Source organism: Schistocerca piceifrons, chromosome 3, assembly GCF_021461385.2.
Source record: "Schistocerca piceifrons isolate TAMUIC-IGC-003096 chromosome 3, iqSchPice1.1, whole genome shotgun sequence".
NCBI lineage: Eukaryota > Metazoa > Arthropoda > Insecta > Orthoptera > Acrididae > Schistocerca > Schistocerca piceifrons.
In genome coordinates this window covers 621,447,698-621,461,301 of record NC_060140.1, presented here as the reverse complement: position 1 = coordinate 621,461,301, position 13,604 = coordinate 621,447,698, and the positions used below count along the sequence as shown (strand labels likewise).

Here is a 13,604-nt window from a genome sequence, read left to right as displayed (position 1 = left end):
TCATTGCCTCATCTGTGAATGGATGCTCAATAGAATGCTCACTAGAAGATGATTCATAGACACGTACACCATCCACGAACTCAGTTCACTATGATTCATTCATGTTAGCTAAGTGTTCACACTCTACATCAGACACATTCCAGGTAAAACTGACCACGATTAATGATAAACATCAATTAAAACTGGAACAGCTACTAATGTAATTACAACAAAGACAAGTACCCTATTGTCGAATACAACTCAGAACACACAAGCGGGAGACTGATCATTGATAACAGGTTGTCATGTTGTTGGCATCTGAGCAGAACTTTCTACTACAGATGCTAACGAAGATAAAAACTCAGAAATTCTGTTTTTCCACCAGAAATATTTGTATTAGGTTTCAATTATGTAAATAGGCTACAAATAAGATAACAAATTAAACTTTATGAACCCCCATGAACCATGGAGCTTGCAGTTGGTGGGGAGGCTTGCGTGCCTCAGCGATACAGATGGCCGTACCGTAGGAGCAACCACAACGGAGGGGTATCTGTTGAGAGGCCAGACAAACATGTGGTTCCTGAAGAGGGGCAGCAGCCTTTTCAGTAGTTGCAGGGGCAACAGTCTGGATGACTGATCTGGCCTTGTAACATTAACCAAAATGGCCATGCTGTGCTGGTACTGCGAACGGCTGAAAGCAAGGGGAAACTACAGCCGTAATTTTCCTCGAGGACATGTAGCTTTACTGTATGATTAAATGATGATGGCGTCCTCTTGGGTAAAATATTCCGGAGGTAAAATAGTCCCCCATTCGGATCTCCGGGCAGGGACTACTCAAGAGGACGTCGTTATCAGGAGAAAGAAAACTGGCATTCTACGGATCGGAGCGTGGAATGTCAGATCCCTTAATCGGGCAGGTAGGTTAGAAAATTTAAAAAGGGAAATGGATAGGTTAAAGTTAGATATAGTGGGAATTAGTGAAGTTCGGTGGCAGGAGGAACAAGATTTTTGGTCAGGTGATTACAGGGTTATAAATACAAAATCAAATAGGGGTAATGCAGGAGTAGGTTTAATAATGAATAAAAAAATAGGAGTGCGGGTTAGCTACTACAAACAGCATAGTGAGCGCATTATTGTGGCCAAGATAGACACAAAGCCCATGCCTACTACAGTAGTACAAGTTTATATGCCAACTAGCTCTGCAGATGATGAAGAAATTGATGAAATATATGACGAGATAAAAGAAATTATTCAGGTAGTGAAGGGAGATGAAAATTTAATAGTCATGGGTGACTGCAATTCGTCAGTAGGAAAAGGGAGAGAAGGAAACATAGTAGGTGAATATGGATTGGGGGGAAGAAATGAAAGAGGAAACTGCCTTGTAGAATTTTGCACAGAGCATAACTTAATCATAGCTAACACTTGGTTCAAGAATTATGAAAGAAGGTTGTATACCTGGAAGAATCCTGGAGATACTAAAAGGTATCAGATAGATTACATAATGGTAAGACAGAGATTTAGGAACCAGGTTTTAAATTGTAAGACATTTCCAGGGGCAGATGTGGATTCTGACCACAATCTATTGGTTATGAACTGCAGATTGAAACTGAAGAAACTGCAAAAAGGTGGGAATTTAAGGAGATGGGACCTGCATAAACTGAAAGAACCAGAGGTTGTACAGAGTTTCAGGGAGAGCATAAGGGAACAATTGACAGGAATGGGGGAAAGAAATACAGTAGAAGAAGAATGGGTAGCTCTGAGGGATGAAGTAGTGAAGGCAGCAGAGGATCAAGTAGGTAAAAAGACGAGGCCTAGTAGAAATCCTTGGGTAACAGAAGAAATATTGAATTTAATTGATGAAAGGAGAAAATATAAAAACACAGTAAATGAAGCAGGCAAAAAGGAATACAAACGTCTCAAAAATGAGATCGACAGGAAGTGCAAAATGGCTAAGCAGGGATGGCTAGAGGACAAATGTAAGGATGTAGAGGCTTGTCTCACAGGAAAATTAAAGAGACCTTTGGAGAAAAGAGAACCACTTGTATGAATATCAAGAGCTCAGATGGCAACCCAGTTCTAAGCAAAGAAGGGAAGGCAGAAAGGTGGAAGGAGTATATAGAGGGTTTATACAAGGGCGATGTACTTGAGGACAATATTATGGAAATGGAAGAGGATGTAGATGAAGATGAAATGGGAGATAAGATACTGCGTGAAGAGTTTGACAGAGCACTGAAAGACCTGAGTCGAAACAAGGCCCCGGGAGTAGACAACATTCCATTAGAACTACTGATGGCCTTGGGAGAGCCAGTCAAGACAAAACTCTACCATCTGGTGAACAAGATGTATGAGACAGGTGAAATACCCACAGACTTAAAGAAGAATATAATAATTCCAATCCCAAAGAAAGCAGGTGTTGACAGATGTGAAAATTACCGAACTATCAGTTTAATAAGTCACAGCTGCAAAATACTAACACGAATTCTTTACAGACGAATGGAAAAACTGGTAGAAGCGGACCTCAGGGAAGATCAGTTTGGATTCCGTAGAAATGTTGGAACACGTGAGGCAATACTAACCTTACGACTTATCTTAGAAGAAAGATTAAGGAAAGGCAAACCTACGTTTCTAGTATTTGTAGACTTAGAGAAAGCTTTTGACAATGTTAACTGGAATACTCTCTTTCAAATTCTGAAGGTGGCAGGGGTAAAATACAGGAAGTGAAAGGCTATTTACAATTTGTAGAGAAACCAGATGGCAGTTATAAGAGTCGAGGGGCATGAAAGGGAAGCAGTGGTTGGGAAAGGAGTGAGACAGGGTTGTAGCCTCTCCCCGATGTTATCCAATTTGTATATTGAGCAAGCAGTAAAGGAAACAAAAGAAAAATTCGGAGTAGGTATTAAAATCCACGGAGAAGAAATAAAAACTTTGAGGTTCGCTGATGACATTGTAATTCTGTCAGAGACAGCAAAGGACTTGGAAGAGCAGTTGAACGGAATGGACAGCGTCTTGAAAGGAGGATATAAGATGAACATCAACAAAAGCAAAACGAGGATAATGGAATGTAGTCAAATTAAATCGGGTGATGCTGAGGGGATTAGATTAGGAAATGAGACACTTAAAGTAGTAAAGGAGTTTTGCTATTTAGGGAGTATAATAACTGATGATGGTCGAAGTAGAGAGGATATAAAATGTAGACTGGCAATGGCAAGAAAATCGTTTCTGAAGAAGAGAAATTTGTTAATGTCGAGTATAGATTTAAGTGTCAGGAAGTCGTTTCTGAAAGTCTTTGTATGGAGTGTAGCCATGTATGGAAGTGAAACATGGACGATAACCAGTTTGGACAAGAAGAGAATAAAGCTTTCGAAATGTGGTGCTACAGAAGAATGCTGAAGATAAGGTGGGTAGATCACGTAACTAATGAGGAGGTATTGAATAGGATTGGGGAAAAGAGAAGTTTGTGGCACAACTTGACTAGAAGAAGGGATCGGTTGGTAGGACATGTTTTGAGGCATCAAGGGATCACAAATTTAGCATTGGAGGGCAGCGTGGAGGGTAAAAATCGTAGAGGGAGACCAAGAGATCAATACACTAAGCAGATTCAGAAGGATGTAGGTTGCAGTAGGTACTGGGAGATGAAGAACCTTGCACAGGATAGAGTAGCATGGAGAGCTGCATCAAACCAGTCTCAGGACTGAAGACCACAACAACAACAACCCTTTAGCAAGATTTCTGGGAGCAACGAATAATTTGGACTTTCCCGTCAATGGGAAAAAAAAGATACAACTGCACTACTTGGATGTATAAATTAATTTACAACAGAGTCAGGTGAACATTAAGTTCAGTTTGTCAATTATAAAAAGTTATCCCTCATAAATAAATAAAGCTCACAGGAAAGATAACCATTGAGCTTTAAGAGGACATATGACAGACACATGAAAAGTTTGTTGACTGTAATGATAGTAAACTCTCATTCTTCTTCAGAGGGTGCCTGTTTACACACACACACACACACACACACACACACACACACACACACACACACACACACACAAATTGCTCATTTCTGGAATCAGAATCCATTAATAACTTAAATTTTATGGTCCACCTGTAAGGATGAGTGTTCTATATTATTATATTTGTTGTGATATGATTTCCTACACTTAGCATAGTGTACACTGTACTTAACATTAATGACAATTTAAATTTATGTGTCAGACTAACATTTGAACTTGCATATAAGTCTTTTATGGACAGTGCTATTTCTGGAATGTGAAACAGTTTTACTGAAATATCTGTGTTCATAATTTCTAGATAGTTTTAGATTCAGAGAAACACAATTTTTGCTACCTAGATACACCATAATCTAATTATTCATTTTATGTGACAATTTCCCTTCCTTTTACAAAATTTTGCTGGCTTCTCTCCACACCTCATACTATGTGTTATTGTTGACTCCCTCTTTCACTCATAACACTTAGATTCATATTAAGCTTTCAAAGAAGCAACAGTTATCTTCATTAGCTGTCTTACAATCAATGAACATGTGTCCAGAAAATCTTTGACGTATAACATCAGTGGAAATTCCTGGATGGGGGAACCACAAAATAAGGTTCAAATGGTTCAAATGGCTCTGAGCACTATGGGACGTAACTTCTGAGGTCATCAGTCCCCTAGAACTACTTAAACCTAACTAACCTAAGGACATCACACACATCCATGGCCGAGGCAGGATTCAAACCTGCGACAGTAGCGGTCACGCGGTTCCAGACTGTAGCACCTAGAACCACTCGGCCACTCCGGCCGGCATAAAATAAGGGAAAGATAGCCACGTACCTACAGCATACTGATGGGTGAAGTACATAAACATGTAACAGACAACAGCACTCACACTAGCTTTTGAGCACTCACTCATTTTCTAGCAAAAGTACACACACCTACATACATATGACTACAGAAACACCCAAACACACATTCATATGTCCATGGCAAGAATGATTATTAGTACTTGATTATTGAAAGCAGTTATCTAAGTCAGTGGAAGTGGGGATGAGGTAGGGAAAGATGCAAGGAGGGAGGTAGCAGGAAAGAGACAGGTCGTTGGTCAGAAGACTCCATGGCCACAAAACAATAAAAAAAGCTTTATAGTAATGCAGCATAACTGTTACATAATATGGCTGCATTCACATGTGACCCTGCCTTTTATTGGATAGGAAATGCCTATGAGTGGAGAGTGGTAAGATATGGTGTGCTAGGTCTTGCACCTGGGCTGACCACAACATAGTTTTAGATTCAGAGAAACACAATTTTTTCCCATGGGGTGCAGGACGAGGAGCAGGATCAGAACATGGATGGACAAGGATATTCTGTAGGTTGGGTGGGAGTGGGAAACTACTTTGCGGTATGTAGTTAGAATTTTGGGTAGGATATCCTTCATCTCAGGACACTCAACCACATACTCCACCAGAGCATCGACTACTTCTTGTTGTGCCATGAGGTGAGAGATATCCTACCCAAAATCCTATCCACATTCCCCAAAATAATTTTCTGCCATCTGTCCAATCTACAGAATATTCTTCTCCATCCACATTACAATCTTATTCCCTATCCTGCACCCCATGGGTCATTCTCTTTTAGTCAGACCAGCTGCAAGACCTGTCCTACTAACTCCTACCATAGTACACTCACTCACAGGCATTTCATACCCAATAAAAGGCAGGACCATGTGTGAAAGCATGCATGTTATATAATAGTTATGCTACAATCACTGTATAGCATTCTGCATGGAGATGACAAGTAACCAACTGTCTACTCATATGAATGGCCACCATCGAACTGTGGCAAACCTCAAAAATGATCATCCATTTGACAAACATGTTGTATGCTACAACACAAATTACTTCAACTGCTGCTTCACAATGCCGACCATTTTGATATTCCATTCCAGTGCAAATTTCTCTGAACTATGCAGTGGGAATTGTCTCTCCATTATATCCTACATTCTCACAATCCTCCTGTCTCAAACTACATTAACCTGTTGCTATGGCCTCACTCTGTCCAAACTGTGTACTGCCTCCTCCAGCCACGCCCCCCCCCCCCCCCTCCATGCAGGTTCTCTCTCTCTCCCTCTCCCTCTCCCACTTCTCCCCCATTTTCAATCCCTCTCCCTTCTCTCTCCCCTCCCTTCACCCTTTTCAACTTCACTTCACCTTCACCTTCACCTTTCTCTCCCTTCCCCCCCCCCCCCCCCCCCTTCCTTCCTCTCTTTCTTCCTACGTCTCTTTTTGCCCTACCCTCTGTACTCTTTTCATCTTACTGTCCAACTGCATAATGATCTGTCCAAAGACCTGCTCCTTTGCCGCTATCCTCTCCTTGCATCGGTTTCTACCCCTCACCATCTCCATCAGCTCAGGCAACAATAATCAAGTATCAATAATCAGACTTGTCATGGACATGGGAGTGTGTTTTTGGGTGTCTGTGTGTGTGTGTGTGTGTGTGTGTGTGTGTGTGTGTGTGTGTGTGTGCGCGCATGTGCACACATGCACGTGGATGTGTGTACTTTTTGTAGAAAAAGAGTGAGTGCTTGATAGCTAGTGTTTTTGTGCACTACGCATTGATCTGCCTTTCCCTTACTTTACATATTTGTCCAAAAAATCTGTTGTGCTTCATACCACATGACATGCAGTGTTTACAAAAAACGCTTTCACTTGCCATAATTACCTAGATGAGCCACATTGCAAACATATATTTCAAGTTTTTTATTCTTGTTTACGGAAACCACTACAGAAATGAGACACAGTTTAATTATATGGAACATATGAAATACAATGACCAACTATGAAAATAATTTTTCTTGCAAATGTACCTTGAAATTTGCCTGGAAGCCCCAACACGTCTTGGTGATGTATTCTCATTGCAAGCATCTATGAGTTTCTTGAGAATGAATAAACATTCGCGAAATATTGAGAAAAATGGGTGATGAGATAAGAGGCACAAAGAAGTCAGAGAATGATTCCGGACCCTCTGTTAAAACAAACAAACAAACAAACAGCATTAAGCAAATAAAACTAACTGAAAGGTAAGTGTTGAATTTTTAAACAGCCAAATCAGTAAATGAAATACAGATCATGTCAATATTTTCCAGATTATTCTGGTTGCTGAAATAATTCATTAAATTACTGGCATAACTATGAGTGACAAGTAATCATTTTGTAGATGATAGACAGCTTAAACTGAAATCTGTCATTCAGGAAATTAGCATATGTGTGGATAGCCAACCAACATATGTAAGTTTTCACATTTTTTTTGCCATAGACATTTGGAGTAACACTACACTAGCTTTAAACTTTCATTTCCAGATCAAGAATTCATCTCTTGAATATAAAAAACCACAGTTAACACACAAAATGAATTACATAATTGGCATACAAGATGACATAAGTTCTTTCCAAAAACAAACATTAACAAACTATGCTTATCACTACAGGGGAATCCAAAAACAAACATTAACAAACTACGCATACCACCATTCACAAATCCAGTGGCCATCATGCAAGTAATTTTTAAATATATATTTCACCTCTGTTTAAATTAATTTTCAGTTCTTCAAAAGTTATGAGCTCATGCAACATACTTGCATTTCAAATTTGAAGTCTGAAACCATATATTTAACTGTATCAAATGGAAAATCACTCAAGAAGACTATAACACTGTGAAAAAGAATTGTAGGCCAGTACTTTTCTTCAGGAAGGAAATTTCAGTACTGCGATAATACATGTACGTGGATGAGGCAGAACATTATGATCACCGATCTACTGTGGATACGGGCCCAGCCAGACAACAGCAGCATCACATGGTGAGGAATGACTACTAGGCATGTAGTATCAGTGAGTGTGCTGTCTGTGTGTAGAATGGAAAAGGTGCACAATCTATCTGAATTCAATTGAGGGCAGATTGTGATGGCCCGGAGATGCACCACGAGCATTTTGGAAACTGCATGACTTGTTACGAGTTCAAGGAGTACTTTGGTGAGCGTCTTCAACACATGGTGAAAACAAGGTGAAACCATGTCCAAACATCATAGGTTTGGGCAGCCATCCATTACAGATGTTAGACATCATATGCTGGGCAGACTGGTAAAACAGGACAGGCGGAAAATTGTGGTGGATTAACATTAGACTTTAATGCTGGGCAGAGTACAAGTGTGTCTGAACACAGTGCACCAAACACCACTAACGATGGGTGCCACAGCTGACAAAAAAAGTAAGTGCCAATGTTGACACCATGACGTGGCAACTATTACTGAGATGGGCATGTGACCATTGGCACTGGTTGTTGGCACAGTGGCAGGGCACTGCATGGCCTGATCAATCCCGATAACTTCGTCATGCCGAAAGGAGGGCAATAATCTATTGTCTTCCAGGGGAACAGCTCCTTGACACTTCAACTGCAGGATGGAGACAAGCTTCATTACGCTCTGGGGAACATTCACGTGGGCATCCGTGGGTCCAGTCGAGCTCGTGCAATGCAGGCTAAGGAGTATTGTACACTGTTTGCAGACCACGTACACCACTTCAAGATGATCATGTTTTCCAACGGCAGTGGCATTTTTCAACAAGATAATGTCGCTATGTCACAAGGCCAGGAGTGTGATGGAGTGATTTAACAAACTCAGTGGCTAGTTCCATTTGATGTACTGGCCCCTCAACTCGCCAGATCTGAACTCAATCGAACACATCTGGGATGTGACTGATTGTGGAATCACAGCTCATCATCCCCCTCCCACAGAATTTACGGGAATTAAGTGACTTGTGTGTGCAGATGTGGTGCCAACTCCCTCCAGCGACCTACTAAGGCCTCACTGCTTCCATTCCATGTCCTGCTGCCACTGTTATCTATGCCAAAAGTGGGCACACCAGCTATTAGATAGGTGGTAACAATGGCCTAGCAGATCAGTGTATGTGGAGACGCTCGACGCAGCACAGTAGCTGGTTAAATCTTGGTGGTGAAAAAATTTTTGGCTGTATTGTCCTGATCACCAAATTTTACACTAGCGTCCTGCACTACAACAAAGTGAAAGGCATGCTGTACTATATTGCTGATGATCCATCCATTGGATTAGTTGGGAGCATGAGGTTCCGATCTCTCTCTTCTATCATCACATTTACAACATAATCACAACACTGCACAAGTACTCATTATAATAATCTATCAAGAAGGTTGCGATTAAGAATGTATCTAGTAAGAAGCAAGGGAGGTTAGCTCCTCTCTTCTTAAACCAATCTCACATCCTATCTGACTCACAGACAGATGTACCAATCAGGTATTAGTCTGAAGAATGCTAGAACATGTGGTGGAGTTTTGACTAGGGGTACCATGAACCACTTGTCATTAAATTTCAAAACTATTTTGCAGTTTGCCACTATTCTCCTTAAACCTGAAATTGCCAGATGGCCCCACATTCTAAAAGCTTCCAATAGCAATGTAACTTCGATTGTCCCCCTCTTGAGTTACTAATGAATGTCAAAAACTAATTAAAATGAGAATACTGAAAGTATTTGCATGTATCTGAATGTTACTCGGTGACAGCAAAATAATATGTACAAATCGTATGAAACCTACATTCATTCTGTTAAGCACATTGTAGGTAGTAGATCCCTATTATAAATTGCTCCACTACCATGTCTGGAGATTATAAAACACCGTTTTTCAACAGTTTTGAGTTTTATTTTATAAGAAATTATGATTTGTTTTCTCCATCTCATCTCCATCCACAGACTGAATTGTCACACATCCCAGATCAGATCCTGGGTTCGCTTTGGGTTACTATAAGAAACCTGATGGGTAAGTCACACAGGCATCATGAACTAAAAATGTTGGTTACAGATTGAGGGCCATTTGGTTAGACAAGTAAATAAACCTGACAATTTTTCAAAACTGGTGAACAAAGAATCTTAATTCCTTTACGAAAGAGAGATATTAGTCTCCTCAACTACGGGTGACATTCTTATTTGATTTGTATGTTTAATACCAACCACATCATTTCTACTGTTATGAGCACGAGCAAAAACAGTGCATATATGTTGTCTCACACATATTTAATGCTACTATTGTCAAGCCATCTCTCCATTCATTCCATAATCATGTTCGGAAATATTTGCATTTCTCTACAAAAATGATACAAAATACCCATAAATACTCTGACAGTAATTGACTTTTTTATGTTTTCATTGTAGAATGAGGTAATTAAAGCAGTCAAAAAAGTTATTACAACCAGCATTCCAAACCTAGTGTTTACATTACCAAATTGAATGAAAGATTTTGGTCCCATTGGTCTATCGGTATGTTATACATTATGTACTATCTAGATTTACTGATGTTGGTAGATTAGCTGAAGCAAACAAAGTGCTCAAAAGCTGGCATCAGTAATTATCACATTACTCATGTTAAGAAATGGACATTAAGGCACTGCATTTAAATTCTCCAGGTTTTGTCTAGATGACAATAAAAATGGATCTAAAATCAGCAGTTTGCAAGTTGGCATGCCACAACATAAGCTATTTCCACTTAGTGGCTGATAACAAATTGAGCTAATATTTTCAGGTCAAGTATACCAAAGGCATTTAAATATTCTGCTAGTTGGTAATTATGAGTGACTGTCATATTCACTGTGGAGGGCAAAGTCTTTAAAGTCAAGGCTGTAGTGGCTGAAAAAATTTGTTCAGTCATTGGGATACACTGCAGAAATCATTATATACACATGCATGTGTAAAAATGACAATGCCACGCATGAATAATTACAATTTCCATAAATGTGCATGTGTTAATGACTTCAAAGAGATCCCCTTGGCGACAGCTATGGGAGTGCATCACAGATGGTATAGAAATGCCTCTGCATGAGAAAATTTCTAAATATATCTAACACCCACAATCTGGAATCTACATTAGTCCTCTGCCAATGAGTGTGAAACTATACACAAGTAAATCAACTTAAGTCATTAATGAATGAATTTTAAGTATTCTGAAAGACAAAAGTATGTGAAGCTTTCGAGATAGGAACAGAAATTGAGATATAACTCTTATTATGAGAAGGAAAACTGCTACTCACCATATGGCGGAGATGCTGAGTCACAGACAGGCACAACAAAAAGATTTTCACACTTAGAGCATGCAGTGCGGTTTGTAAGGTGACAAGTGCTGTTCTCCTTTGTTACTATTTTCCTTTGCATCACTATACTCTATGTTCATCCTCTTTCTCTTCTTTCCTGTGTTTCTCTTGTTGCCTTACAAACTGCACTGAATGCTCTAAGTGTGAAAATCTTGTTGTTGTGACTAAATGCGTCTCAGCATTTTCGCTATATGGTGAGTGGCAACTTTAATTCTCATAATATTGTTACATTCCATGCTGGATTTTCCATTGTTTCAGTTATAATTCTTAGATATGCAGTTCACTATTATTGTTAACCAGCCAATGTAAATAAATTTTTGAGGACCATTACAGCCACGTTCGAATGTCCAACTTGCAACTTTTAATATCAAAAAGACTTTTAGTCCACATCTTCTGTACAGTATTTCCAGTAACTTAATATTCATGTTTATCAGTTACACAACCTTAGTCCAGGACTTAAGTTGTTTTGCTTGTCAGGTAAGTATAATTTTTACTGTATTCACGGACACCTTTAAGTAGGTAAAATTATGATTGATTTATGATGCTGGTGTAATGGAATATTTTCGTCAATATATAATGAGGTAAAAAGGTATTACAGTTTTCTTTAATAACAATCCCTCTTGCTCACAGGTACAGTCAACAAAGCATCTGGCTCGTGTTCATTTATTAGACTTGTAATTCTGGTTTCTATGTGCAATTATAGTATGTGCAATTTATAGTATATAGCAACTTTTAATATCAAAAAGACTTTTAGTCCACATCTTCTGTACAGTATTTCCAGTAACTCAATATTCATGTTTATCAGTTACACAACCTTAGTCCAGGACTTAAGTTGTTTTGCTTGTCAGGTAAGTATAATTTTTACTGTATTCACGGACACCTTTAAGTAGGTAAAATGTCTAGCTTACTTTTTTGTGTGGTAGAGCTGCAACAGGTAAGTTAAAAATGACAATGGTGCCTATCAGTGGTGATTTACATACTAGTGTTATGGAAAATTAAGAAAACTGTGATAAAAAGAAAGAAAGGAATTAAAAAGAGTTCACAATGCAAAAGAGCTACACATTGTTTTAGCTTACTGATGCTAGTAATGACATTAATAATTAAGACACTTGCTTATAATGTATTTTCTTATTCTTCATATGAAGGAAAAAATGTTTCAACTTCATTACTGAAAACACATTATTAGAAGCAGTTAATTACATGAATGAGCATACAACTCAGAATGAATAACACACATTCTTACAGCAGCAATCTGTAAGCACTGTCATAAAAAGTTGAAGTTACCAGATCCATGGTGAAGAGATCAGTGTAGAAAACATAAACCAGGGAATGCAAAAGAGGCTTATACTCTTGCTTTTGTACGTGCTTATACTGTCTCATTTCCAACTAAAAAACCCCTATATGGAAACCCTGAAATTTACTATTTTAACAGTGAACTGCAGAAAAATACAAGCTCCTTGACAAATAACCTAATAACAATGTTTCTTACCACTATTATCACTGATATTACAGTAACCATGTATATTTAAGGTTTGGTAGGCCATGTGTACACAGATGCATTAGATGTGAAGGAGTGAAAGATGAAGTGAAAAGCAATTCACTTAATGATTACGCTAAAAGTGTAGCTGCAGCAGAACTACTAGTTCATAAATGTTGCAGCACAACATTCTACACAACGCTGGAAGATGTAATAAAGTTATACATTGAGAGGGAGGATTTTCTTTCTGTAACATCTGACTACACGCAAAAGGTATGGTTCCATCAGATACCAGTTTAGGACACGCATTATTATCATCAACTGAATGTTGCAGTTTTTTCTGTGCATAATAAGAAAACTAATACAACATCCTTCTATATCCACCATGAGAGCCAAGCTAAAGAAAGTCCAGATGAAGTATGAAGTTGTCTCCTCCATTATTTTAATGTCTGTTTCACCTACTATTAAATAACTCTGGTGACAGCTGGATGGGCCAGAATAAGAACATTGTAATCAGGTTTTTAATGGCTACATGCATTCAGATGCATTTTTTCAACATCAGGCTTCTTTTCCCTATCAAGGAAATTCCTTTCTGCAATCAGATAGTGACTTTTCGGTAGTGAACAGAAGAAACCACTCATTGCAGGAGGAATTCAACATACTCTTGTCCTTAGGTCAACATATACACATATCCCAAACCCACCTACCAGACACGCCTAACTAAACAATGTGTCCAATCAATGAAACAAAGTTAAAGAGACCCACAACCAAAATCCTCAAAAACATTCCAAACAACGACAAATCCACTGAAATTTATGAAAAAACTGTAGTTTTGGAAACAATGATAAATGAGTAAAATTGCATTTTAATTTTCGAAATTTTTTTCTATGTATTTAAATCCTCCAGTGCTTTATTGTTATGTGTATTCTGAATGTACTTTTAAAAAAGCAATATGTGTATCTTATCCATTTATATAAAAGAAAT

The 13,604-nt window shown here is 38.7% G+C and overlaps 1 protein-coding gene across 1 annotated transcript in view; it reads right to left on the bottom strand.

The window, feature by feature from the left end:
- The window catches only part of LOC124788082 (MAP kinase-activating death domain protein), a 593,942-nt gene that overhangs the window by 506,124 nt on the left and 74,214 nt on the right, over nt 1-13,604 (bottom strand). The window contains exon 5 of the mRNA XM_047255179.1: nt 6,842-6,999. Coding sequence (XP_047111135.1) covers nt 6,842-6,999 — 158 coding nt within the window. The remainder of the gene's footprint in view (nt 1-6,841; nt 7,000-13,604) is intronic.